The sequence below is a fragment of the Rhamphochromis longiceps genome, linkage group LG17 (genome assembly GCF_057381845.1).
Source record: "Rhamphochromis longiceps isolate RC_006_pf linkage group LG17, R_longiceps_female_GT1.1, whole genome shotgun sequence".
NCBI lineage: Eukaryota > Metazoa > Chordata > Actinopteri > Cichliformes > Cichlidae > Rhamphochromis > Rhamphochromis longiceps.
The window spans coordinates 38,741,988-38,765,313 of record NC_140573.1 but is presented as its reverse complement, the minus strand read 5'-3'; the positions used below and the strand labels follow the sequence as shown (position 1 = coordinate 38,765,313).

The window sequence follows — 23,326 nt, the reverse complement described above, 5'->3', positions numbered from 1 at the left end:
CCCTTTGCAAACTAAGTCGCCAGTGACGACAGCAAAACCGGATGTTGGGCTGATTTTCTTTATAAAATAAAAGCTAACACAGACACGGTGGAGGTAGGAACGCCTTTAATTTGGCAACAATAACCGGAAGTGCACTTGTTCTAGTTTGAAGTGCTTGTAGCTGGCGCAAAAAAAAGGGGAGCAGGATGTAGCGGCACAAGTATCGGGCTCGCTTCACATCAGTCCGGCCATCCTCTCGCTCTTTATGTCGACGCGGTGAGTCAGGTCTGGGGGATGGGTGTAGTAAGGGCTGGTTGCAGAGACGACTAACGGTTGAAAAATGTCCAACATCCTCGATGCGGCGTCTAAAGTGAGATGGGACCGCACGGCCGCGGCGAAGCGAGCCGTGTTTCTTGCGGCTGCTGCATACGGTGTCAGAACGCTGTACCCCATCATCTGCAAGCAGCTCTGCAAAAACAAAGGTCCTGGGAGCAATCACCGGGCTTCAAAGGCGGAGAACGGCTCCACTTGCTCGGGAAAGACTCAAACGGATGCTGTGATTGATAGGAAACCATCCCCGGGGGTAAATACTGAGTTTTTCATGCAGATCCTGGAACTTGGTAAAATCCTCTTTCCCAAGCTCGTTTCCAGAGAGCTCGCTTTGCTCTCTTTGCACTCGGTGGCGCTGATATCTAGGACGTTTCTCTCTATTTACGTTGCCAGCTTGGACGGCAAGATAGTCAAAACGATCGTGGAGAAAAAACCCAAACGCTTCATCATCCAGCTGATCAAATGGCTCCTCATTGCAATCCCGGCCACGTTCGTCAACAGCGCCATCCGGTACCTGGAGTGCAAACTGGCTCTGGCCTTCCGCACCCGGCTAGTGAACCATGCCTATCGGACCTACTTCACCAATCAGACCTACTACAAAGTCAGCAACATGGACGGGAGGCTCGCCAACCCGGACCAGTCTCTCACCGAGGACGTGATGATGTTCTCCCAGTCCGTGGCCCATCTCTATTCTAACCTCACCAAGCCTATACTGGATGTGATGCTGACCTCCTACACGTTGATTCAGACCGCCAGGTCCAGGGGGGCCAACGCCTCCGGTCCGACCCTGCTGGCAGGGCTCGTGGTGTTTGCCACGGCTAAAGTCCTGCGTGCATGCTCGCCCAAATTTGGCAAGCTGGTGGCCGAAGAGGCTCACAGGAAGGGCTACCTGCGCTATGTGCACTCTAGGATCATTGCTAATGCTGAGGAAATAGCTTTCTACAGAGGACACAAGGTATGCAGAGACGGATGTGGGCATGTGAGTGCTAGCTGCAGAATGGAAGCAGTGTGGGAGTTATGTGCAGCCACACGATCATTATTGTGTTTATTTATTAGGAAGTGTCTGTGCCCGGATGTGCCACGTTACGTGTGAAATGCATAACACATTTACAATCTGTAGACACCAATGTAATTACTATGGGTGAAGCGGTAACTTTAGAGGTAGGTCTTTGAGGATGGCCAGCTAAGATGAATGGTCATATCCATAACAATGTTCCATCTACTGCTGCTTGAGGCTGTTAGGATCACAAATATGCTATAAGAGCCGGCACAAAGATTAGCAGCAGAGTTAGTTTTAACTTTATTGACTAAATTTTTATTCTGAAAGAGCATCAGTGTGAAAGACTTTACTATTATCTTGAAGAAATTCTACTGCACGGCCTTTTTCACAGATCACACAGAGATTTGGGAAATGCCTGTGTTGCTTCATGTTCTGATGTACCGCCCGCTGCAGGTGGAGATGTGTCAGCTGCAGAAGTGCTACCGGGCTCTGGCAGACCAGATGAACCTGATCCTGTCCAAACGGCTCTGGTACATCATGATCGAGCAGTTCCTCATGAAGTACGTGTGGAGCGGCGCCGGGCTCGTCATGGTGGCCGTGCCCATCATCACAGCCACCGGCTTCGCTGACAGCGGTAGGGAGTTGGTTAGGTGTAGCGTTACCCTAGCACGCGTCTTGTGCTTGTTAAGCCTTTTAAGTGCAACTATAATAACTGTAGTTACTGCTTACTCTACCAGCGGGAGCTGATTAGCATGTGTGAAAACAGTAGCTGCCTCCCACACCTCCCTGATGAGCTCTCAGCATCAATAATAAGCCTGTAACCGAGTCCCTTATTACACTGTACCTACAGATATTTAATGAACCTTTTTCCATCGTATCCTTATGCTCCCAGGTGAAAGTGTGAAAATATGTTTCGCACCGCTGACACACAAAGCTCTGTTTTGTCTTTTGAGGTCCCGAAGTTAATTGTTCTGCTCGCTGTCCCATGTCTTGTGCCTGTCTTTCCACCCTTATAGAAACAGCTGACGGTCAGACCCAGGTGATGGTGAGCGAGAGAACAGAGGCGTTCACCACCGCACGTAACCTCTTGGCCTCAGGAGCTGATGCCATCGAGAGGATCATGTCCTCCTACAAAGAGGTGCACTGTAGTATGCTGAATTTAACACAACTTTGCTGTCATTTTCAATCAGAAAACTTCATAACTGAGACTCACAGGCCCACATCTTACACTGATCTCTCATGCACACCTGCATTTCATACTCGTCCATTCTGAAAGTTGCAGCAACTCTGATGTTAATAATCTAGTCATCTGAGGCACACAGCTCTGGCTGTGAGTCCAACCTCCTGTCCAGACCTGCTGTTTGCAAAGGCCAGCCAATCAGAAGACAAGCTGGGTTAAAGGGAGAGGGGACTTCTTTCATCCTGTGCATGAAGTGAATCATGCAAAGCGGCTCTAGTAGAGTCCAGAAAAGCAACATGTGGAATGCTTCCCTTTTAAGGCATTAAATTACAGATTTTTCATTATTTTTGGATAAGTTAGAGACTGTATGAAGAAGTGATTAATCTGTTAATAACAGATTTTCGCTGTTTAAGATGGAAATTTATGAATGTTGCCTTTTGAATACGTGTTATATCCTGCAAATGATGTGTTTGAGAGTCAATTGCAGTGCAGCAGAAGTTTCATACAAGAAAAGGTCTTTTGCGCTTATTTAAACTTATAATGATTCAGCATTTTGTTCTTTCACAACATATCTGGCAGCTTTTTAGGTTTAATTGTCCGTCTGAACAGTAGGAAGTACCCAAGACTGTACAGAGTGTCACAACTTTGCAGTTTTTTGGCTCAGATGTCAGTAAAAATGTCTTCTTGAAGAAATAAACCGGCCAGGTTTGAGCATCGGTGGGTCGTTCCGGTGGCCCATGTGTACATGGACGAGTGGACATCAAGAATGTCGGATTGATTTATGTCCATCTCTCTCCTTCTTCTTCTTGCAAAACTCACCACGCAGCATGAAAAAGTAAAAACAAGAGAAAAAAAAGCTGAATGAAAGACCTTGTTCATTGATAGCCAAATCCCTGATCTTTCATTGCACTTTAATCCAAAAAGAAAGAAAGAAAGAAAGAAATTGCAAGACCAGTTCATTCTCTCTCTCTCTCAGGCTACATTTTGAAATCCATAAGAGGATTTGGTTGCAGCACATTTGTGCTGAAGCTGTGTTGCACTGCAGCTCATTAGTACTGCTGCACTTTTGATCACGTGCCACCCTGTGTGTTGGCGTGTACTATCCCAGGCTTTTTGATAATTCCCTTTATAAAAATGTGGAATATTTGAGCAAAGATCTGGCGGGTTTATCTCATGCCTGTCAGCGAGTAACTTGACTGTCAGCGACGGTTCAGCAGCCCGAAACAGCGTCAAAGAGGAGGAAATGAAACTGGTTCGATGTGCTTGCGGTTGGCTGTGAGCTTCCTTAACTGTTTCACCCGTGCTAAAGAATTTCCCATCATGCCACCTTCTTCACACCATGATTATCATTTTATTGTGAAAAACACGTTCCCGGGGGATACGAGTTTAAGCCTGCATGCACTTCTGTTTTGAGCACGTGTGCGCACGTGGCTTGAGATGCATTGCGGCGTGCCCCTGCGTGCAAGGCCAAGAGATGTGTGTGTGTGTGTGTGTGTGTGTGCAGTTTGACAGACAGCAGGGATGGAGCACATTCCTGAGGCAGCGTGCCCAGCTCACGCCTCCACACACTCTGCCTATTTAATATGGAGGAGTGTGTGTGTGTGCAGTCAGATTGGCCCATGACAAGTCCTACCTTGCAGTAGTTTGTTACTCATCTTAAAAAGCTTTGCTGTTGTTTTTGTTCTTTGTTCCACAATAACAAGGTAAGACTAAAAGTCCCCGTTTTGTTTTTTATTTTTATGTGAAAAGCACATAAATATCTACCAACCTCACACACAACACAGTAGTTCACTCGTGTACATTAAAATTGGCACCCTGTTCTATCAGCACATGATCCAGTGACTAAGTAAAAAACAGAACTGGGTCAGGTTGGTGCTCTGATGCTGTATGTGTTACACTGCTTGGAATTCTATTATGGGAACAGAACTGAACACAGAGGGCTTAAATAGGCCTCACTTCCTGAAGAGTGAATCCACCATCACTCTCGGGTCAGTGAAACCCAGCGCTTGTGTGTGTGTGTTTTGAGAGCTCCTTCTCTCAGAGCTCAGCTTAGCTGCAAATAATCCTCCATCTGTTGATCTTTCAGCTCTGCACTTCTGCAGAGCTGGAAGATCGACAGCATTTACTTGAACTCTTTTTAGGCCAATCAGAAAGGATGAAGCGGCTGTATTTGTTAATACACCTGCTGAGCACACCAAAAAACCCAGCAAGCACCAGATTACAGCACCTGCCTTGTCTGGTCTTCAGAACAGGGCCGTGTTTACGAGTGGGCAGTCAGGTCTCATTTAATCTGCAGCTGGGTGTTAGTTAAAGGGATCTATTCTGCTGCTAGATTAGCTTCATGTGAGTCACAATTCAAAATAATCCTTATTAACTTATACTGGAGGGGGGCATTTTCATGTGATTGCCCCTCTTCTGAGATGACCATATTAGGGACATCCCCTCTCACTGACATCATAGAAACCCAAGATTTCAAAAAAAGAAACACACAGGGGTTACTTGCACATATGCTGACTCCAGTATTTGAAAATTTCATCACGTTTAAAAAGCTCAAGCAAAGAAAAGCTCAGGTTTGCTTGATTCTAAACCAGAATAGTGGATGTGATGGTTTTAGTGGTATTTAATTTGCCCCGGTATGTTTTTTTGTGAATTCAGGACAAATATTGCAATGCTGCATGAATGTCTAGGCTGGTTAAATATTTAAACTGATTACTTACGTATTGTTTACTTATATACAGCCATATCAAAAGGATCTCTCTTGCATAAGATGTCCAATTGCTTTGTACAAAACGGATTTTGCATTATTACAGCGTGTTCCCGGCTTTAGGAGGTCACTTTATTTTAGCAAAAGCAAGAAAAATTCAACCGGACTAACATTTGGGTGATATATCATGCAAAAGTTGAACTAATTACTAAGACAAAAATGAGTCAAACAGCATGTTTTCATCAGGGATTTTGAACAAAGGCAGACTATAAAGAACACAAATGTGTGTGTTTTGTAATCATTGCTATACTTATGTTGAAATGTCAGATGTCATTATGCAGGGCTGTGGTTCTTTTTCCCAGTGGGTTTTTTGGTGCTGTTAATGAGGCTCATAATAAAATAAACTGAAGCTGCATATATATTAGGGGTGCAACGATACTCGTATTGATATTGAACCGTTCGATACAGTGCTTTTGGTTCGGTAGCATATGTATCGAACAATACAAAATTTTAAATTTATTTTATCAACTTTTCTTCTGACGAGGCTGTCTGTTGAGAGCTCAGTGGATCTGCGTTCGACTACTCCGCCTAGGCTGCACTGTCGAGCGCAGATCCAGTGAGCGCAGCGCATGCTAGCAAGACAGAAGCTAATCTCCTTGCAACATGGCAAACTGAACCTCCCCCACCCTCATTCAGATCTGGCCTTTGGAACTATTTTGGTTTTCATGTGAAGTATGACCCTGAAGGTAAGCGTGTCATGGACTAAAGTAAAACAGTATGTCGGATGTGCCACGCAATGCTCAATTACATTGGTGTGAACTACTGCGTTAGCGCAGTTGTTCGTTAACGTGTTGACGCTGTCCAGCCCCACGTACGGGGCGATCCGCCGTAGCTCGTTAACGGAGATTAGCCGTGTTGTGGCGTTAACGTCATTTCAGATTAACGCTGACAGCACTAGTGGGAACACAACGAATATGACTGCACATTTACGCCGACATCATCCTAGTGCAAAGACAAGTGGAAGCAGACAAAAACAACAACCAGGCATGCTACAAACTTTACCGGGGTCATTTAGACAGCTGTTAGCACATGATTCTCCTTATGGGGACCTGATAGGTTTAATATGCTGCTGAGAGTATACCCAAGAAGCATATAGTATAGCTTTTATTTTGGAAAGAGCCATTTCTCTGTAATAAACTCTCTTTTCCAAAGATGAGTGATTTCTCGATCAGATAGATTTATTTATTTATTACTTTGTTGTTTCAGCAACATTAAATTTAAAAACTGTACTTTTGAGTTAAAATATATATTTATAATTTTAATAAATGACAAATTAAAAAGGCAAGAACATTTTTTGTATCGAAAAAATATCGAACCGTGACACCAAAGTATCGAACCGAACTGAACCGTGAATTTTGTGTATTGTAGCACCCCTAATATATATTGCTATGCTGTTGAACTTTGGCAGCCACTGGGCTAACCAGCACACGAGTAGAAATATAACTGGTTGAATGAGTTTGAGCTGGTCCGCTGCCCCGCACGGTGTCCATGAATTCTCAGAAATGGTGCTCGATGTTTAAAATAATCAAGCTGTGTCAACAGCCGGCATTGTCTCGCTGCAGGGTGCACCACAGAAAGCGAAAAGAAACACTCTCCAGGTGCCTGTAAACACATTTGGCTCCTTTCCTCTGTTGCCTCAGCAGTAAATGTATTCCATCCATCCATCCTCATCCGCTTTATCCGAGGCCGGGTCGCAGGGGCAGCAGCCTAAGCAAAGAGGCCCAGACCTCCCTCTCCCCAGCCACCTCCTCCAGCTTATCCGGGGGAACACCAAGGCGTTCCCAGGCCAGCCGAGAGATATAATCTCTCCAGCGTGTCCTGGGTCTGCCCCGGGGCCTCCTCCCGGTGGGACATTAGTAAATGTATTATTTTACTAATTTTATGATCATGTTTACAAAAATCTCTTTTTAAAATCCAGGAAGAGGTAGATGAATACAAGGTGAAAATACAGAATAAGTAGTAATTATTTAAGGATGACATTTAGAGCTGGTTAAGTGAAGTGAAATTATGATCTCAGTGAGATGTGGTCTGGATAAAAATTGAACATTGGAAGTGGAAGTAGGGTTTGTTTGTTTTTTTTCTTTTGAGCTATGCGGGGAATCTGCGTGCGTGCCTATTATCACGGTGCAAAGAACCACAAGAGGAAAAGCAAATATATGATATATCTAATCCAAAAGCACACACAAACAGTAAGGAAAAGTTGCTACGCCTTGTAAGATGTGAGTAAAAACAAAATGCAATGATTTTTGAATCTTATAAATCTGTCATTTTAATTCGTTTCAAAATTGCATATGGGAAACAAAAAACATCAAAACACAAACTGAGAAAATGTAGCAGTTTAAGAAAATATGAGCTTATTTTGAATTTGATGGCAGCAATGCCTCACAAAGAAGTTATGTTTACCACTGTGTGGTATGTGTGGTACAGCCTCTTCTTTTAACAACTGTCGGTAAAAGTCTGGGAACTGACGAGAGCGGCTGCTGGACTTCAGGCAGAGGGATGTTGTCCCTTTCTTGTCTCATATGATTCTAGCTGCTCAACAGTTCTGGGTCTTTGTCATCTGATAAAAAGTTCAGCCTCCAGATTCTGAAAGATATTTTATGTGCTTTAGTATTGTCTTGCTGAAATGTGCAAGGTCTTGCCTGAAAAAGACGTCATCTCGATGGGAGAAAATGTTTCTCTAAAACCTGGATATAGCTTTCAACATTTATAGTGCCTGTTCAGATGTGCACGCTGCCAATTCCACAGGCACTAAAACACCCTCATATCATCAGAGAGGCTTTTAAACTGAGCACTGATAACACTCCAGATGGTCCCTGTCTTTAGTCAGATTTAGATTCCCCTGACTGCAGAAAAGTTTCATTTTGAATGAGTATCCACTCCAGCTTTAGCGAATGAGTAGTCTCAAACATTTGATATGTTTTCTGGGGGGGGGGTTTTGTGAGTAAAATACAGGTTTATGCAATTTGTACATGATTTCATTCTGTTTTTCTGTTTTTATATTTTACACAGATTCAAAACCTTTTTCTAAGTCTGCTTGTCTACTGACACAAACTTTAGGGAAATGTATTGACAGATCTTCATTTTGCCAATTTGTTTTGGCCATGCCAGCAGACATGTTAATGTTATACCCTTGTGGCCTTCATCAGAACATATAAAAACCTTAATTATTTAATATAAGCAAGCACCAGGAGATATTGAGGAGGAACAGCTTCCTGTTAACGGGGGCACTGAATGTACTTTATGGCTATTGCAGATGCAGCAGCCGAAGTTAAAATGAAACCTAGCTTAGGATCAATGTTCCAAGTCCTGCACTCATGGAGTCACATTTTTATCAGGCACATCACCATGATCGTGATCTTTATCACAATGGTGGTGACACTAACATCTACCAGAGATGGACTGACCCGTGTGTGTTTGTTGGGACAGGTCACGGAGCTGGCAGGCTACACTGCGAGGGTCCACAACATGTTTGTCGTATTCGAGGATGTCCAGAAGGGCATTTACAAGCGCTCTTCTGTGTCAGCCACAACGACGACGGAGAAGAAGAGCAAGCCTGAGATGCACATAGACGGACCGCTGGAAATAAAGGGTAGCTAGCAGTGTACACACAACACCTCTTTGTCTGTACAAAAAAAAAAAAAACCAGAAGAGGAAGAGGTTGCCATCACAACAACCTCTGTTGCTTTTACCACTTCTGCTACCTGAAGCCCAGAGTAAGCTTTGATTTGGTTCAGGTCAAAACATAGTCAATGGTAAACGCTCAGTTCACTCCCCAACAACATCTGTCTGCCAACAATTATTCGATCCATTCTGTTGTCCAAATTAGCAACAATCAGCAATGAGTTATAGCCTATAGCTTCGGCAGTTGCCTCACTGAAATCAATAACAGAATTTGTCTTACATGCTAACTTCAGGCTCAAGTTTTGCTGCTAATTTATAATGTTTGACCAGATTTTATGAATTGCACAAACCTTATCTGGGCCAGCTTACAGATCAGCTTACATTATAAGAAATCAATAAACTAAATGGCCAAAGGTTGGATACACTCTAATAGAAAGCATCTTATGTTGGAGGGTAATGCTAAGCTAATGAATAAGTGAAGTGGTAAAGACACAGAGTCCAATCAGTTACTCTAATACACAATCACTGTAGTTCCTGATCCTTTTTCTCTGTTTCTGTGTTTCTGCAGGCGAAGTGATTGATGTGGACAAGGGCATCGTGTGTGAGAACGTCCCGATTATCACACCAAACGGAGACGTTGTAGTATCTTGCCTAAACTTCAAGGTGGCTGATCTTTTTTTCCTTCTGAGCTCTACTTTAACTGATAGTTCAGGCCCCTCTGACTTCACTCCTGAGGATTTTGGTCCGTGTAGAATTTATTAGCATTTAAAAACAATGGCCCAGGGTCTCATTAGAAAGCAGATACATCCTTTGGGTGTCAACTTGTTGCTCCCCTCTGGATTTTCACTACTATATTCACCTCATGAGGATTTCATGGTGGTGGAAATCACAGATCAGACGTTCCAGTTTTATTTGGATGCAGGGTATAATGCATAACGCTCATATCATAGATGTGAATCTGCTGCAAAGATCTGCTCATCCATTCAGCACAGGTTCTGTTTTTTTCACTCAAAAGTGGCTGAGGGTCTGCTGATCCTTTCATCTGTTTCTTGTATGTGGATAATTGAGTTAGCATGATTTCATCGCTGATAATTTGATACCAGACAAAACGTGTCTCTTATTCCAGTTCTGACCTGCTGACTTCTTTTGTTAGGAGGCAACAATAGGAAACACTGACATGATGTTTTTGATAAAAATGCTTTTTGAGACATCAAAAGAATCAGCTTTTGTAATTATTACAAATGAATAAGAATAGCTTATCTCTTTCAAACACCACAGGCAAACAGACCTCTGTGCAGACTGCACCAGGCTCCAATTATACATGTTGGCCTGAGGTCGTTACACAAGAGTACGCCGCTGACATTGAGCTGATAACGGAAAAAGACGCTGATGCTGTGCTTAAAAATGTCAGCTTCAATATAAATATCATACACAAACTTTAAATGGCAGTTTTTTGAAGAACTGAAGATCTTTTTCTTTTAAGTTCTTTTTTTTAGTTCTTACCCTGCACGAAAAAACAAGTGCACATGCAAAACTACTGCAAGATTTATGGGACAGATCACTGCATGTAATCTGCATACAGCAAGCTGCATACAGGTGAAGAGCATGCTCACTAAGGCAAAAAAGCAGGATGGGTAATAGTGTCTGAGGATGAAGAGCTGGCTGAAATAATGGGGGTGATGAATATCATTTAACTTGAGACACTCACTGTGGCAAGTAAAAGAAAAAAGGAACATTTTGACATTTAGGTTCATATGAAACTTAGAGTGACCCATATGATAAGATAACCCTGTTAAAGTGTGTTTAAAGTCTACATATTTTCAATTATTAATTTGCATTGTAACACGTAAATTAATATCATATTATTAAGTTTTGTATTCTAATTCTAAACATTTTTAGCCAATGTCGTTTTGTAAAGCTGTAAATATTGACCAAAATTAAATAATAATAATTAGCAGTAGTATAAGTAGCAATAAGAGTGGTGTGTAATATTTTTTCAAATGCATAGTCGTGCATGAAAATAGAGAAAATAAGAATCATAAATTTGTGTGTGAAACGTTTTTACCCATCGTTTATGAATGAGGCTCTATATTTGGTTTCTCGCCATGGAAACCATGGTTAACCACTTTAGCAAAAGGATTAAAGCTATAAAAACTAATGATAGAGTAGTAATGTGTGCTGTGGCCTAATGTTTCAAAGGATTTGCCTTATAGACATCACTACATTTTTAATCTTGAGCCAGAATCAGCGTATTTATGCGAGATTGGGGCGTGCCAAGTTATCAGCTAACACAAGCTAGTTTGGCTAGTAAGCTGTAGCCATATACCATACTTACAAATTAGTACTTACATATGAATGAAGTAATACTAGAATTTCATTCACCAAAAAAAGAGCGCTTCTTAAACAGTCTGTTAGTGAAACTAACCACATAAGCCTTATTATGAGAGCTCAGTGACTTTAATTAGCTAAGGTGACGCTTGAGAAGCTAGCTAGCGCCTGTAGCGCAAGTGCCCAAGCCCTTAAATATGTAGAACTTTAGCCTTGATTAATTAATTAATCAGGCTTTTTTACTTTTATTAGCCACAATTTACTGAAATCTAAAGATACTTAATAAATAATTTCATTTATTATATCAATATGATATTAAATACAAATTTTTGACAGGTGCAAGATAATATTTTGCAAATTCTATATATTTTCATCTGGATTTTTATTTTTTTTTAAGTTGTGTTCAATATACAAAACCACTTTTCAGGGACAGTTCAAAAAAGTGCCCCTCCGACAGCCAAACCCATCTGTTCTCTGATTGGATAGTTACATTTGTGATTGACATGACATTGACCAATCAGCTGAAAGGAAGAAAAATACGGTTAAAATTCGTATTTGTAAGTTGAAACTTGAGTGCAGAGTTTCACCCGTATTTTTTGGATATACATACAAATCTTTTTTACACACACAAATTCTTTTTACTCATACAAATCCTGATTTACAAGTACAAAACTGATTTACAAATACAAAATATTTATGACCACAATTTGAGCCCATATTTTCTGTGTGTAACAGTTTAACACCACTCCTGCTTTTTCCACAGCTTTATGGCCTAGTGATGCATTGTAATTACACTGACAGCCCGCTCTGCTTCAGGAGAATTAATAAATTGTCTCTCCCGTTCAGGTGGAAGAGAGCATGCACCTACTGATCACAGGGCCTAATGGTTGTGGAAAAAGCTCTCTGTTCAGGATCCTCGGCGGCTTGTGGCCTGTCTACGGCGGCCGGCTACACAAACCCTCCCCTCAGCATATGTTCTACATCCCTCAGAGGTATACGCACAAATGCACACTCTCAATAATCGCAGGGCCCACGGCAGACAAAACAAGTGCAGGGTTTGATCATTGTACCAGTGAACCGTAACAGTAATCTAATCCATTGTAACAGGACCTGAGTGTGTCTGTGCAGCTGAGAGAGAAACCAGAGCTGTGGACAGAGTCAAATATTTACTGTCCAGATTAAGTTTAAAATACTAGCTCTGCAGAATGATTAGATATGATAAATATTATCAAATTAAATATTATTATAGTTGTTTGGTAATTATCCATTATGCGTAACCTCTCTCCTTTATTGCTATATAGCAAGAGCTGCAACAGTTGGAGCAGCAGCTGTTATCATGATAACATTTTTGTCATTTTTATGTTGATTTTAGAGCGAGACAGTGAAATAAATATAGCAACTCTGACAGGAGAGAGTGAGGGTAACAGAGAGCACAGGCAGGTAATGGTCCAACCAGTCGAGATTCAAACCAAGGATCTGCCGCCCATGTGGGAAGCAGTCTTACCCAAACCTTCAAATGTAATCGTACCCATAGCTGACTCCCTCCTGCAGTGCGGTAAATATTTTATACATAGGATGAGATGGCCAGCTGGCAGGTGTAACAGAATCCAACACACTATCTATAAAACAGACATCTTTTTCTTTCAGCTCCTCCTCTTTAAGTGTCTAAAAATGCTTTTGTCACACAATTTGTGAGCTTTAGTGCTCATAACGGATACAACTTATGTGCATTTATGTTTCCCCAGGCCGTACATGTCATTAGGTTCACTGCGGGACCAGGTGATCTACCCAGACTCGGTGGAGGACATGGCTGCCAGAGGGATGAGTGACAAGGACCTAGAGGTCATCTTAGCCATAGTCAACCTCAATCACATTGTCAACAGAGAGGGAGGTAAGACAGCTTTTATTTTTATTTATCCATGAAAGAGCAGCAGTTCACCACATAAATCAAAAGACACACAATCACCAGATAAGAAAAAAAAACTCAACATACTAAATTAAAATCAACTACTGAGCTAAAGGAACCTTGTCACTAAATCACAGCACAAGGTACTTTATATTGTAAGTTAAAGACCCTACAATAAAACAGAGAAACCCCCAACAATCAGATGACCCCTTGTGAGCAAGCACTTGGCAACAATGGGAAGAAAAAACTCCCTAAGCATTTAATTATAAACCTTTAATTGTGAAGAAAAGGTTTGCTGGTGTTTGAGATCAAACACATTGTGTGCATCAGCCAGGAGCTTGAGCGCGCGTTTCCTAAACTTGTGACAAATTGGCAGCCGTTCTCTCCCTCCTGCAGAACAAATGGTTACACTGTTGTGAACCAACTACTGTACCAAGCTTAGCGCCGCAAGAAGGTTTAATGCGTGAATAGTTGCACTGTGAAACAGTTTAGAAAGGTTTGCATTACTCATGGTAATTAGCCCACGTGTATGCAGTCACATTATTATGGGCTCACAAAGACATGCAATATAACCAAAGAGGATATGATGATTAGTCCGTTACACAGTCTTTGTCTTCTCTTTAACTCTTTACAGTTTAGTCTAGTATTTAATGTGAAGTCATGTATTGCAGTTTTCATTTTCATGGATTTTACTCATTAGTTTTTGTGTGACATCAAACTCTAAGTGCCTTCTCCATGTTTCATATAACAAAGGAGAAAAAATATTTCCTGTCATCATATATAATCCCACAATATCCAACTAACACCACCTTAAAATGTGCTTGTTGTAAATTCCTGTGGTTGCTTTTTTAAAGCTATCAGCAGACTTTGAAAAAGTGCTATTACTGCTTCTCTAAAACATCTGTGTAGAGCGCAACAATGTAATACAAAATGCAGTTTTCAAATGATTTTGTTTATTTTTTATGTTTAAAGCTATCCTAACCTACCTGGCCTTATTTGAAAAGGTGGGCAGGTAAGTTAAATCAGCGGTCCCCAGCCTTTTTTGCGCCACGGACCGGTTTAATGTCAGACAATATTTTCACGGACCAGCCTTTAAGGTGTTGTGGATAAATACAACAAAATAAAATGATACGACCAAGATGAAAACTGTTATTTTTATGAATATAATAATAATCTGAATTCACTGTGTAATTGTGTAACTTTATTAGCAGTGTCCTCCTGAAATGTGCTAACAACATTGAGAGTAACATCCTCCTCTCTGCCCCTTAATGCTCTCTGGTCGCTATGGTAACACATAAATATTTCTTTCAAAATAAGACACAAAACTACAACACAGGAAAAGACCCAGGGAAACTGAGTTAACGATAAAAACCCTGAAAACACACCCGAAATTTAAAACACACCCTAAATTTCACACCCGAGCCTCACAGTGGCGTGTCTAGAAAATTTTTGTTGGGGGGGCCAGGTAGGGGCACAGATTTGGAGAAGGGTGGCAGATAATGTTAAAAACAATTCTACCAACCCTTAACCATAATTCAATAACACTATAAACCTAATAACCGAATGCGCTTTTAACTCTTATTAGAATGAGATTTTAACCACTACGGTGCAAAGTTTTTAGATACTGCGTTGATAAAGTACAAGAGATACAATCAGTCAGTGTTTACTCAGCATTCAAGGACATCAATATTTGCATAGTATTTTTACTGACATGTAGTGCACATGTTTTGGGCAAAAACATTTTTGAATATTAAAATACGAACATTTTTAACATACAATTGGCAAATTAGCCAATGCCAATGCAAAACCAATGCCTGTTAAAAAAAAGAAGATAATCTTCTCACAAACTGGTGTTTGATTTTGAAACAGGAAAAAAGTGGGGAAACAAATGAAAAGACTAACATTTGAATAAAACCTGAAAGCAAGTAAATACTTTCTATGCTGCCTTATGGTAAACTTTGGTAATATTGATAAAGAACACTGGCTGATGATGAAATACAGTCAGCTGGCATGGTGACACTGCCAGTATTAACCTGCAGGGCTGGACTGGGACAAAAAATTGGGCATTTTGACTACAGACCGGCCCACCAGGTATTAAAGCCATAAAGCCTTTGAATGAAAACAAATGCTGTTGTGACAGTGATGTAGTCTTTTTGGCATATGTATGATTTCTATACATTTTATGTCAGATAAAAACTTTGTTCGCAAGATTCAGATAATTATTTAATAAAAGTGAGACATTTTAAATGAGAATAAGAAAGTATTTCCTTGTGCCCCCCTCTCCCTGTTAATGCCCTACCTGCCCCCCTGGCAACACTTTGCTAGACCCGCCCCTGCACAGTTACCAGCTGTCAGCTACTTAGAAAAGGATCCTGGTGTTATTTGTCTCTCAGAAACAGTTCATAACTTCAACTCATTCATGTCACCTAAAAGGTAAACCTGTTTCTCCATCACAGCTCTGATGATCCAGTAAGGACATCTCCTGGTTTCATCTTCATGTTTCCCTCTCATCACATAACCAAACCGACATCATGACCAGCAGCTTTACAGCTGTGGCTCCAGCAAACATCAGCTGATACTAGAAATTAATATTAAATAAATTCTAACAACAGCTGATCAAGCTTAAACGTGCTGCTGTTGTTTACCGCGACATCCGCTGGTTTCCTGTTTCATGGCGCAAAGTGGGCGATAAATAAACAAGAGAGAAAAGCCGATCAGCTGATCATTGATCAGTTTCATGATTAAAGTAGCAACAGGAGAGGGAGGGTGAGAGGATGAGAGAAGAAGAGGCAATATGAAACGCGTAATATTTTCTCTGAATGAGGGACCATTCCATTTTTTAAGGAACTGTTGGCAGCTCTACTAACTAATCTTATGAATAAAATAAAGTTCACTATCAGTAACATCATAGCAACCGAACAGCTGTATAGAAACTCCTCATGCTAGCTCACGCAGTATGAGGTATTGTAACTGACTGTAAAAAGTCAGCACAACGAAAATAAACTCCACCTAAACTTGGTTTATATCTGACCCAGATAGACTGCAGGTCATAACTTCTTACCTGAAGTTCAGTTCACCTGACACCTGACACTTGGACCGGCGGCTGCCTCGGGTCTCTCCTCCTGCCTCACCTTCCCTCATCCACCTGTTGCCTCTGTGGAAGCCCCGCCATAGCCACCACCAAACAACTGAGTTATTTTTACACATCGGCCAGCATCTGGCCAATCCACCACTTCTCATTGTTCATGCCGTTACAAAAAAAATAAATAAGTCATCAGCCCACCATGCAAACGTCCGATGGCTAGTCCAGCTATGTTAACGTGTTAATCTTTCGCTGAAAAAATGTTTTCTGCGGTGCCGTCTTTCGTGCTTGGCTCTCCTACCTTTGCTAACATGATGCGCATAGTGCAGAAGCCGGTGCTGCATTCACTTACCCTCGGATATCTGAGCTTCACTGTGAAACCATAATCGTACATTTGATATTTCATTAAATTTTATTGTTTTAGCTTCGGGGTGGCACCTGGGGTGGCCAGTCTGGTTGGGGGGGTGGCCTGTGCCCCCCCAGGCCACCCCGCTGGACACGCCACTGGAGCCTCAACTCTCGCGGCCCGGTACCAAACGACTCACGGCCTGGTACCGGTTCGTGGCCCAAGGGTTGGGGACTGCTGTTATAAAGTATCTACACTTCCCTTTCTTCTATTGTAATCTCATTTTGAAATATAGAGACTGTAGAACACTTGAGTTGAGGGTTGGGGACCGTTGGTTAAATCATAAATTAAATGTGATTAGACACATTTTTTGGAAAGCTGCTTATAATTTCACCAGTCACACCCACAATAATGCCAAACGTGTTAAATCTAGAAATCACTTAAATAGGACATGAAGTGAAGTGGGCTAAAAGATCTCGAAAGCAACACATCATGTCACGATCAATTCTGTGAAGAAAAGTGCAACAGAATTCCTCCACAGCGTTGTGAAAGAGTCATTGCCAGTCATCTATCTCTACTTTTAAGATTTGGCTTAAAACCTTCCTTTTTTGCTAAAGCATATAGTTGGGCTGGACCAAGTGACCTTGAATCCTCCCTTAGTTATGCTGCAATAGGTGTAGGCTGCTGGGGGATTCCCATGATGCATTGAGTATTTCTTCTTCAGTTACCTTTCTCACTCACTATGTGTTAATAGACCTCTCTGCACCGAATCTCTGCACTTGTTATTAATCGCTTGCTCTCTTCCACAGCATGTCTTTTATCCTGTCTTCCTTCTCTCAGCCCAACCGGTCGCAGCAGATGGCCCCGCCCCTCCCTGAGCCTGGTTCTGCCAGAAGTTTCTTCCTGTTAAAAGGGAGTTTTTCCTTCCCACTGTCGCCAAAGTGCTTGCTCATAAGGGGTCATATGATGTTTGGGTTTGTCTCTGTGTGTATTATTGTAGGGTCTACCTTACAATATAAAGCGCCTTGAGGCGACTGTTGTTGTGATTTGACGCTGTATAAATTACATTGAATTCAACTGAATTGAACTGAATCATCGCAACACTTGATTGCAGCCCTGCTGACAAGGGTGGCCCAGGATGGTTAGTTTGGATAGCTGTTTTCCCTTAATAGATGACATCATCATTTAAAAACTGCATTTTGTATTTACTCTATCTTTGTATAGTATCAAAATTTGTGCGATGGTGGTTTGAGACGTGTAAGTGTGACAAATATACAAAAATAAGCAATCAGGCAAATACTTTTTTGCAGCTCTGTATGGTGCTGAAGGGATAACAGCTGATGCTGAATTAGGGTCTGGCTGTGCTTTCATGTTATACCAACTTGTACTACAAGATGGTGCAGTGAGTGATCTACACAAGTGTTTACGAACATATTATTTCCTCTCATGGTCAAGGCTAAAAACAGTTAAATCCTGCCCCCTGGTGATAATCTTTTAGTTCAGAGGTTCATTACCAAAAAAAGAACACTTAAAAACACTTGCTTACTCTGCAATACCTCCTTTTTTATTCAGGCTGGGATGCTGAGCTGGACTGGAAGGATGTGTTGTCAGGAGGTGAGAAGCAGAGGATGGGTATGGCCCGCATGTTCTACCACAGGTAAGGAGAAAAAGCCTGTGGGTTAACATTTCTTAGCGTGTAGCCCATTGGCTGTTTTCACAGAAGGAATTACTGTTAAGAAATTGAATGCTGAAGAGTAAACTAAAGTGTGTTTTTTCAACGTTTACCTATTTGCACAACTCTATAAATGGTGAATGCTCATAATGAATGTGGCCAAATAATGAGATCAGTATATATGCAGGTAATGCCTGTGAGCCAAACTGCAGGTTTTAGATGGTTTTTTGTTTTGTTTTTTTGCTTTTGCTTTTAGACTAATAGAGGGGACTTTATTATGACTATCACAGGCACACAGCTATGGCTGGGAGTTCAGAGGCCACACCCTCTTGTTTGCAAATCATGTGTTTTCAAATGGCAGCCAATCACAGGAAAGCTGCCCTAAAGAAAGAAGCTAAGACAGCTTGGTTCAGAGGATAAAATGAGCTCCATTGAAGCCTAGTACGAGATAACGTAGGCTTACTTTGAACTTGGAATCATGCTAAGCTACTCTAGAAGTTGCCCCTTTAAAACTATAGTTCATCTGCTGTAACAGTTGGATCTTGTTTATGGGTGTATAGCATAACCAATCCGATTGCATGGAGTGGATGCATAGCACCAACTTAAAACCATTTCTCTGCCTCTGTCAGGCCTAAATATGCCTTGTTGGATGAGTGCACCAGCGCTGTGAGCATTGACGTGGAAGGAAAGATTTTCCAGGCTGCCAAAGATGCCGGCATCTCCCTGCTCTCCATCACACACAGACCCTCCCTGTGGTAAGCCTCGTCACACTGGGGGAATATTTTGGTCCATAAATGCTAATGTAGTTGGGAGTTGTAGTAGGGAGCAAATCTTTTCTTTGTTTCTAATCCTTCTTCCCCACCTCCAGGAAGTACCACACCCACCTGCTGCAGTTTGACGGGGAAGGAGGCTGGCGCTTTGAGCAGCTGGACACGGCAACGCGCCTCTCCCTCACCGAGGAGAAGCAGCGGCTGGAGACCCAGCTGGCCGGCATTCCCGAGATGCAGAATCGCCTCAACGAGCTCTGCAAGATCCTCGGAGACGACTCTGTCCTAAAAACTGCTGAGGAGTGAGGGGGGAGGTGTGAGAAGAGATCCGAGGGGGTAAAGGAGGATTGAGACGAGGAGAAAAGAAGAAGCTGGGGGTGGTGGAGGAGGTGCGAGGCAATGAAAAGGCAAAGAAATCAGTTTGTTAGTACAAATTTTTTTTCCCTTTTTTTTCTTTTGCCCTGAGCCTCTCGGTAAAGCAGGGGAGCTCTTAATGGCAGCTTTGCCTCTGAGCTCTCCCTTCTCTCCCCCCTCCGTCTTTTCACCCTCTCCTTTGCCCTGCTCCAGTCTGAGAGGCGGGGGAGAGTGAAGTGCATTCGCAAGTATTCCTGCTGCTTGTAATGCACGCTGTTTGCTTCCACTGCTCAAAGTGGCGTGACTGATACACCCAAATTAACCAAGACGATGAATTTGTTTGTTTTGTAGCACTTTACTCTGCTTTCAGAGGTGTGCATGTCACGGTGGCTCTGGGAGCTGCTATTTAGCTGGAAAACCTTTTAAAGGTTAGAGCCACTTTGATGTCCAAAGCAGTATTCCAGTTTAGCAGCAGATTTTCGTTTTCCCGAATGTAATTTTAACTTTTTTTTTTGCAGAGCCACAGTACAATCTGTTTCCTTATACCTCACGTTAGCTTTGTTAGGTTGCACGTCCATGAACCACTGGAATGGGCTCAGATGCCGACTCTATTATTAGAACGATTAGTGACGCAGGTCTGACTCCAGAACTCTAAGTTTCTGGTTTATTGAACAAATACAATGAGATAAAGAGGTCCAGTGAGGAAGGGCAAGCTCATCCTGCTCGGAGAGGGTTTTTTTAGCAGATGAGTGCACACACACACACACACAAACACACAAAAGGATATCAAATTAGAGGAAAAACAATAACAGTAATTAGTAGTGACCATGTAAGGCTCTGGAAATCTGCTGGAGAGATGCACGTTAGTCATTGTCGATAGTAGATAGTTCATGATTTGGCGTTTTGACAATGTGTGTTTGAGGCAAGTCGTTTCATACACCGTAGACAGCATTCATATTTGCCAAGCAATGAAAGGTTGACTTTGTGTATTTAAATACTCTACCATGTTCCAGAATATGCTCCACGTTACAGCTGTTTAAAATTATTAAGTTATAATAGATAATAGGTTGTTTTTACACGTGAAGTTGCTGGTAACAAAGATGGAAAGTTGTGATACTGTTAAAATGTTTTTTTTTCCTTTCTTAAAAAAGTTGGGAATTCCGCGCTCCTGCGTGGTGACAGTAACTTGCGATTACAACTGCTTTTATAAATGTACTCTCTTTACACGGTTCGAACCTGGAATGCTCCTGTTTGATATGGTTCACCAGCTGCAAACAGGACTGCCTTTGCTTTTCAGATTGGGCTGAGTTAAAGGGGACCAATTACGGTTATTCTAATGTTCTAATAATATTTTTATTCTAGCGTAGCTTTGCATGATTCACAGTTCAAAATAATCATTTTTTTCAACCTGAAAAGCTGTTCAAGCGTCTTTCTCTGAAAGGCCACCCGACCTTTGAGCCAACTTTACTCTGATTGGCTGCCCCTCATAAGCAAGCCTGAACAGCAGGTGGGTGGGGCTTTAGTGCCTGAGATTACTCTATAATGATATCGTCATTCTGGAAAAGGTAACACCCACCTTGCGTTCCTTTGGCTCATATAGATAAATAGAAGTGTCTGAAATCAGAGCTTTTGGATGACAGGGATTGTTTGCACATATTTGAAACTTTGGTCATGTTCGATATGAGCCTCCCTCATGTTTTAACTGTGTGGCAGAAAATCTGTAAATGTATTTTTTATTTGTGACACATTATGTTAATTAAAACAGGAGAAACACTGGACTTCTCTGTGAAACTGTCACACTGTGCTGGATATAAGCCTCAAACAGTGCCAGTTCCATGCCTGACTAACTAGCACAATCTAATGATACCAAGCCATCTCACTGATTACGATACCACTATATTGTTAAAACGCCTCTGTTTTGTTAACATTCCACCATATGTGTGTTCAGAGCCTCAGAGCATGGACAATCAGGTACATCATCAACAAGTGCACTGCTGTATTTCCGTCTACACAAGGACTTCTTAGAATCCTCAGACAAAAATGGCTAAATGACGTCTAAGTTTAGGCATATAAGCAAGCAGGCATTATCTAATCTTTTATGGAACCTTTAATGTATATTGTTGGGTTTGCATGCCAGGATTTGCCTGAGCCCCAGCTGCGTCCCTACCATGCTTACATGCCAGCAATGAAACCTCCCCTCTTGGCTTTTGGGGGACAGTTTAAGAAAAGAACTTCAGAGCATTTAGATGCAGCGCTGCTCTGCTCAGGGTGAGAGCTGCCAGGTTTCTGTGGGACAACCCCCCCCAAAACCCCAAAGAAATGTGACTGGAAAGCAAAAACGGATTTTGAAGATTTGAGTCACTTCTTTTCTTTAATGTCTAAAGGTCCTATCTGGGATGTTCTCTCTATTAAAGAGACTGTTTTCTTCTGGTATGTAAGGGAGAGCATCACGGGCATCACCACAGCCTTGCAAAAACGGCAAGATGGCATACGTTTCTGACCCGAAACACGATCGTTTTGTTCATTTGGACTCTGTTGACAGGAAGGCGCACGATCCGCTGAATGACACAAGAGTCTGCCGAGTAAAACTGGAACAAGGAGGTCGGCTCAAAGAAGTGCCTGCTATTTTCACAGGCATAGTGAGACGATAAATCCAGTATTTCATCTTGAATAGACAGGAGAAGAAATGATGAGGTGTCTTCTTCTTCTTTTGTCAGATTTTTATTTATTTGGGGGGTTTTTTTTGCATCATTTTCTTCCAATCATCCTGCAAAACTGAGGCTAAACCCAGTCATTTACTGTTGAGTGGAGTTATTCATTGATGAAAACGCATGATAGGGGACAGGATAGTGAACATTGGTATCAGCTGGACGTAAAATTCACCTGCTGGCAACTAGCAACACAGAGAAGGCAATAATCTGACAGTGTAGTGGTCAAAGCATGTTTCTGCTGCCCCCAAGTGGCCAAAAAAGTTAAAGCAGCTACAGTGTTTGTGGTTGCCTTGGTCCTGGTCTGACTATGAACATTTCTCTGCATTGAATTTTTGGCTTGTGAATGAGACCTCATCATTTCTTCCAACCCCACGACACAGCAGGCCTCTGCAGTGGCTTACTGAACTGTTACTTGCTAGTGCAACCCCCCCATACCCCCCACCAACCCCCTCCCAGCCTTTCTCACCCCATCGTTTATTAAGAGACTGAATGTAAGTGAGAGATTATGTATGAAGCTGGATCATACAAGTTTTTTCTTTGTTAACAGCTTGTCGTTTTATAATTGTGTTAATAGTGCATGCTGTTTCATTTTACAAGAGCCACAATGTGGTGTTACATTTCAGAGCTGCTGTACAGCGTGGTATGTGAACTGGAATTATGGGAAAGGCCATTTTCATGTTATTCCATGGCTACAGGGCAGCCAGATTCAATCTTTTCAACATTGTCAAAAGCAGATGGATGACTATATGTAAGTTTGAGAATGATGTTGTACTTTTGTGGGATTTGTATTAGGCTGCTGTGTACCACAGACCAGCATGCATTGATTCTTCCTTAAATCCAGGGATTACTACGCTTTGGAATTATTACATAATTATGTTAAAGACATAATTTTCAGTAACAGTAGCCCAGGTCATCTTTTGGGGATCTCATATGACACATGTGTAGGAGTCTGTGTATTTTAAGCCTTTACAGCAAGAGAGCTTGAGCGACATTAAGGTCATCTGATCAAAAATCACTTTATGTTGAGAGATGAAGATGTATTTTCTTGTAAATAAAACGATACAATGCAACCTCAGAAAAATGAACTTGCTTCTTTTTCAGCTTTTAAGTAAATGCTTGAGTTTAGCCCAGCTTTCAGCACTTAAATAAATGATGATATTTGTACCACATGATGAGCTTTAATAGTTCTTTAAATTTAGCACAGGTCAGAGAATCATATAGGCTGGGCAATACTGGTCTTTTTGGAATTATGACAATGTGTCAGGAGTGCACGAAAAGACGAT

At 41.7% G+C, this 23,326-nt stretch overlaps 1 protein-coding gene across 1 annotated transcript; it reads left to right on the top strand.

Annotated features, from left to right (window-relative positions):
- The first annotated feature begins 178 nt into the window (after positions 1-178).
- Positions 179-23,124, top strand: abcd2 (ATP-binding cassette, sub-family D (ALD), member 2). Its single transcript, XM_085385782.1, has 10 exons — positions 179-1,264; positions 1,763-1,943; positions 2,326-2,447; positions 8,683-8,845; positions 9,446-9,540; positions 12,052-12,197; positions 12,951-13,096; positions 18,112-18,196; positions 18,841-18,966; positions 19,080-23,124. The coding sequence occupies exons 1-10, from the start codon at positions 320-322 to the stop codon at positions 19,282-19,284; spliced, it is 2,214 nt and encodes a 737-aa protein (XP_085241908.1). The 5' UTR covers positions 179-319; the 3' UTR covers positions 19,285-23,124.
- The last annotated feature ends 202 nt before the right edge of the window (positions 23,125-23,326 follow it).

Coding starts and splice junctions, on each gene's coding strand:
- abcd2 (XM_085385782.1), top strand. CDS start 320: ATGTCCAACATCCTCGATGCGGCGTCTAAAGTGAGATGGGACCGCACG. Junction 1,265..1,762: donor CTTTCTACAGAGGACACAAG/GTATGCAGAGAC, acceptor CGCCCGCTGCAG/GTGGAGATGTGTCAGCTGCA. Junction 2,448..8,682: donor TCATGTCCTCCTACAAAGAG/GTGCACTGTAGT, acceptor TTGTTGGGACAG/GTCACGGAGCTGGCAGGCTA.